General features: G+C 32.3%; 1 protein-coding gene across 2 annotated transcripts; it reads left to right on the plus strand.

Annotated features, from left to right (window-relative positions):
• Positions 1-1,412: 1,412 nt before the first annotated feature.
• LOC115994291 (rac-like GTP-binding protein ARAC1) lies at positions 1,413-4,671 on the plus strand. 2 transcript variants are annotated; one of them, XM_031118370.1, is made up of 8 exons: positions 1,413-1,545; positions 1,841-2,106; positions 2,807-2,894; positions 3,001-3,110; positions 3,233-3,296; positions 3,812-3,876; positions 3,995-4,060; positions 4,148-4,671. In XM_031118370.1, the coding sequence occupies exons 2-8, from the start codon at positions 2,008-2,010 to the stop codon at positions 4,247-4,249; spliced, it is 594 nt and encodes a 197-aa protein (XP_030974230.1). In that variant the 5' UTR covers positions 1,413-1,545; positions 1,841-2,007; the 3' UTR covers positions 4,250-4,671. The 2 variants fall into 2 exon arrangements, with proteins under 2 accessions (XP_030974230.1, XP_030974231.1); XM_031118371.1 differs by lacking the exon at positions 1,413-1,545 and having other exon boundaries at positions 1,575-2,106.
• Positions 4,672-5,317: the final 646 nt, after the last annotated feature.

Raw genomic sequence — 5,317 nt, forward strand, 5'->3', positions numbered from 1 at the left:
TTTTGTGATAAAGATAAACTCCTTAATTTAAGAGATAGAAGAGTTTGAACAAATTTGTGGGGTTCACCATTTTGAGTGTTTTAAATTTATTTACAATTATGCCATTAAAAACATTTTCTGTATTTTGAAAATGTCTCCCAAGCCGTTTTCAAAATCCTATTTTGAATAAGGAAAATAGGATACAGTTTTTTAAAAACTATATTTAGAAAAAATTAGCCAAATAATAAATTCAAGTGTGGAATCCACCATTTATGGATTGCAAAACAAAAATTTATATTTAAATATTACCAATCAGTCCTTAAATTCAACAATTCCATTTTTTAAAATGAAATAACAGAATCAGGAACAGGAAATCCACATTTCTCTTGGATATGGCCAAAATAATACTAATAATAATGAGTAATGATACCAAGAAAAGATAAATATTATCAAAGTTGTTAGAATATCATTTCATAAGTTATTTTCACTCGAAATCTATAGTCTATCTAGAAATAGATTAACTCCCAACTTTGATCAAAAAAAAAAACTCCCAACTATTTATCTCTTGCAGACCATCACTTTTATTTTATTATATTTAATCTTTTATGTAAGAGACTATCACTTTTATAATCATGTTATCTTTTCCTAATTTTATTTTAAAATTAAAAAAAATCTCTTATCACAATCGTAATCATCTTAAAATTTTAAAAATCTCTTATCACAATTTTAATCATCATAACGAAATCAACACAAAAAAAAAAAAAAAAACTCTAATCGTTATAACAACCAATGTTCAAGATACACATATACTAAAAGTAGTACAAATGTCGTGCTAAAAAAACACAAAAGAACTAAACTAAAGAATCATATTCCTTAATTATAATTATCACAAAAATAGTATATATATATATATATATATATTTCTAAGTTTTTATAGGATCACATGTAAGTTTAGGTTATAAAAAACTTAAAAGAAGTAATCTTTTTTTTTTTTTAAGAATAAAAAAGGAGCAGTACTTGATAAGTTGATGTAACATTGTAATGTTCAAATAAATTCATGGGGTCTATGTCCTGGATTGAACCCAATCTCTATTTGGGTTGGATACAAACTTGAAATTAGAAACCCCAAGTAGAGAAAAAGATGGTATTTTTTTTTTTTTTTTTTGAGATAGAAAAGATGGTAAAATTTAAATGTATTGGATGGATACATGCGCGTCTGTTTTCGGTTTAAAAGTTGCTTATTTTTCCGTAACTTATATGGATAATGCAAAATAAAAAGATAAAAATGAACTTTTTTTTTTAATAAAATAAATTACCATTAAATTATTTTTAAAAAATACAAAGATAATTAAAAGAAAAAGTTTGCTTTTTGTAATTTGGTACCAAACTCACAGCTCCCCCCAAACAAGCCAAACGCGTTAAATTAAAACGGGAAAATAAAAAAGAAGAAAAAAAGAAAAAAAAAAAAAGAGAGAAAAGTGAAAACAAAAACGGAGAAGGCGTTGTTGGCGAAAAGATTGGTTCGCTCAACGAACGCTTCAACGGCATTAATTCCGGCCATTAAGGGTGTGTTTGTTTTTTTGGTTTTGTTTTCCTCTCTCTCTCTCTCTGTTTCTGTTTCTGTCCTCTGTGTCTGTGTCTTTGATCTCTCTCTAGCTTCTTCAACCCAAAAAGAGAACAGAAAAAAAAAAAAAAAAAAAAAAAATTCCTACATTACCTTTCTCTAGGGTTAGGTCTTAGATTGCACAACCTTTATTGTAGTTTTTTTCACAAATTCTATTTCTTTTTTACATTTCTAAAATAGAATTTTCTTTTTTTTTGAAAAAAAAAATTTCTGGGTTTTCTTTATTTTTCCACACAGATATGTAACTGAACAAGGAGGAGGAGGAGGAGGAGCTAGAGGTTGAAGTTTGAAGGTGGGTTTGTGTGATTAGGACCTCAGGTGAAAGATCTGGGGCTCGAATTTATTTACAATTGCAGCAATAATTTGTAACAACAATAAAGAATTATTAGAGAACAAAAAAAAATATGAGCGCTTCGAGGTTTATTAAATGCGTGACGGTGGGTGATGGAGCTGTGGGTAAAACTTGCTTGTTGATTTCCTATACCAGCAACACTTTCCCTACGGTTAGTCCTTTTCTTTCAAAAATTTCTGCCTTTTTTGTGTTTCATTTTGTGATTGATATTGTTTTCTTTTCTGGGTTTTGTTTACCATTCTGGAAAATGTGATCACAGAAAAGTTTTGATTGGTTTATATTTTTGAAAATTTGGTTCAAAATGAGAGCTTGGGGTTTTTGTATTATGAATCTTCAGCTGAATTAGGTGATGGCATTGAAAAGATTGGCATGCTTGTTGTCTGACTTTTGTGATGATAAATGCAAGAATCATGTGTGATTTTTTTCGAGGTTAACTTACTCAAAGATGGTTGTTTTTTGTTTTGTATGGCTTGTGAGTTTGAAGGGTTAATGAATTTTTTTCAAAATTCGGCTTACATGGTTTTGATCTGGGTTTAGAGTTTATGTTGATGTCATGGTTAATTTATCGTGGAGGATTAATAATGGGAAGCAAGATGATCTGTCTGGTTTTTATGATTAAGAATATTTGGAATCTATGTATCCATTTCAAATGATACAAGGAAGAAGATTTTAAAATTTTGATATATTTTTTCCTGGTTTAGTGTTCTCCTGCCAAACAAACTGAAGGACATCTGCGATCCCATTTTGATGAATGCTGATGTTGTTTCTTGCGCATTTTAAAAGTTCTCTAAGATGATTGTATAGAATGTGGTACCCATAATCAGTTTCTTCTTGCATTTTGTGCGGAACAGGATTATGTGCCAACTGTTTTCGACAATTTTAGCGCTAATGTGGTTGTCAATGGGAGCACTGTTAACCTGGGTTTGTGGGATACTGCCGGTAGGTTATCAAAGTCACCTGTTTTCTTTCTATAAGTAGCTCTATCATAGATCTTTTTTGTTTTCTTTTGTCCTTATTTTTACTGGGTCTGAATTTATTATTTCAGGACAAGAGGACTATAACAGATTACGACCTTTAAGTTATCGTGGAGCAGATGTTTTCATACTGGCCTTCTCTCTCATTAGCAAGGCCAGTTATGAAAATGTTTCCAAGAAGGTGAGGATTTTGTTGGACTACATGATATGCTGGCTCTTCTTTTTTCAAGGAAAGAAATGCCACTTCCAATGTATAATTTATAATTTGTTGAGGAACTGTGCATATATTTCCCTTTCTTGCAGTGGATTCCAGAGTTGAAGCATTATGCACCTGGTGTTCCTATAGTTCTTGTTGGAACAAAGCTTGGTAAGATTTTTCTTTCATCTAATGTGATTGATATAACCATATTAAGCCAATGAGCTCTAGCTCCAATGGCACTTGCTTTTTCCATAATAACAGGATGGTATTGGTGGGTGAGGTTCATGGGTTCAAGACCCACTGTGTGTGTGTAACTTACCAATAAATAAATAAATAATTGATATAACTGTATCAACTGCTGTACCCTGCTCATGCAATCTCTTCTAAGATATTTGTTTACCTATTTGTCAGTTTTTAGTTTAACTCACCGCTGTCGTTAAATATCGCTGGTGTTATTTTGATCTATCATAAACCTAAGTAGGACTGTTAGTAGTTTTAGTGATTAGGTATGCAATTTTTTTAATAAATGATTAATGGGTTATTCTATGATGGGATTTAGCTATGGTATAAAATTGCTAATCTTATTGTACTTGTTTGATCATTTAACAATGCCTTGATTTTTTAATAATGCTTTTTACAATTGAGAATATTTCCTTACTGTTTTGTAACTTCTTATGAGCCAGATCTTCGGGATGATAAGCAGTTTTTTATTGACCATCCTGGTGCTGTGCCAATTACTACTGCTCAGGTAAAGACTATTACTTCATATCTTCTGACAGATTGCTCAATTGTTGTCTTCAGTTCATTCCCACAAAATTCTGTTCTTTTTTGTTTCTAAATTGTTAAAATCATTTTTCTATTTCAAGGGAGAGGAGCTGAGGAAGCTGATTGGTGCACCTGCTTATATCGAGTGCAGTTCAAAAACACAGCAGGCATATTTTTTTTTTTTTTTTATAACAATTTGATTTTCTTTTGTATGATGTCAAAGGCCTTTATTCATTTGTGGACTTGTACTGCAGAATGTGAAGGGAGTCTTTGATGCCGCCATTAGAGTTGTTCTTCAGCCACCCAAGCAGAAGAAAAAGAAAAGCAAAGCACAGAAGGCTTGCGCTATCTTGTGATTGCATAGTTGTAAAGAGATAAACAGCTATCTGTTTTACCTTTCTTCTCCCTCTCTGTTTCTCTTCCCTTTGCTCTTGAAGAAGCTTCAGGTCCTGAGATATTTAACAAACAATACTTGGATCTCTAGAATTATCAGGTGGCTTGGTGTTGCTCCCTTGGAATTGTTTTGATCTCTAATTGTTGAATCGCATTACATGGTTGCCCACCTTTACTTAATTACCGGTTTTGATTTGTTTTATGTATTAATAGACTGGATTGCCCCAGTTAGGAAAACAACCTTGCTTTGCATGAGCACAGTTATACTTATTACTTAGTATTTTGCTTAAATGCTTTCTGTTTGTGTGATTCATGCAGCCCGTGTATCTTTTTTAACAACATTCTAGTTTCTGGTGCAAATTATGGATTTCCTAAAATTATTCAATTATCTGTGATGTGATCATTTTTGTCAAGCCTTATCAAATGCCTGGCTCTGGAATAAAACTGCTCCCCAAATGGGATTAAAGCTTATAATAAAAGGCTTAAGAATCAGGCTTTCTGTTAAGTTAGGTTAATCACCACAGGATTTTCCTTTTACTTCAGGAAGGCCTTTGCCAATCAGCTAAATGGTTATTGAAAATGTAAGCTTTGCTTGGACTCTCTGCAGCCTCTAGCAGTGAGTTCTTAGATTCTTCAATGCAATGTGAACCTGTAAGAGAGGGTCAGCGTGCTAGATGAACTTTCTCTGTATGAGAACTTAGCATAGCATCCGCAAATGGATTCTAAGAGAATGAACTACTGAATGCGTAACGTTATTTTCTTCTTACCTTGTTATCTTGTCTCATCCAGTGAATTATTTGCCTTGATTCTACATGATAAAAGGACTGCTTAGACGCTCCCACTAATAAAAGAAGTTTAGTCGAAGTCCCTAGTACCGAGGCAAACCGACTAAAGCAAGTTTGGTTTTACTTTACTGACCAACAAAAAGTTTGATTTAATTCAGACCCTGTTTAATAATTACACTTCTTTTTGATAAATGAGATGAGATGAACTACTACCTCATTACGTGAGCCATGAAGTTCAAAAACAAA

Source organism: Quercus lobata, chromosome 6 (assembly GCF_001633185.2).
Source record: "Quercus lobata isolate SW786 chromosome 6, ValleyOak3.0 Primary Assembly, whole genome shotgun sequence".
In the NCBI taxonomy this organism is placed as follows: domain Eukaryota; kingdom Viridiplantae; phylum Streptophyta; class Magnoliopsida; order Fagales; family Fagaceae; genus Quercus; species Quercus lobata.

What these genes read in the sequence shown, in the direction of transcription:
- LOC115994291 (XM_031118370.1), top strand. Translation starts at nt 2,008, where the DNA reads ATGAGCGCTTCGAGGTTTATTAAATGCGTGACGGTGGGTGATGGAGCT. An exon ending in CCAGCAACACTTTCCCTACG is followed by an intron (nt 2,107 to 2,806) that starts GTTAGTCCTTTT and finishes TGTGCGGAACAG; the next exon opens with GATTATGTGCCAACTGTTTT. An exon ending in ATGAAAATGTTTCCAAGAAG is followed by an intron (nt 3,111 to 3,232) that starts GTGAGGATTTTG and finishes CCTTTCTTGCAG; the next exon opens with TGGATTCCAGAGTTGAAGCA.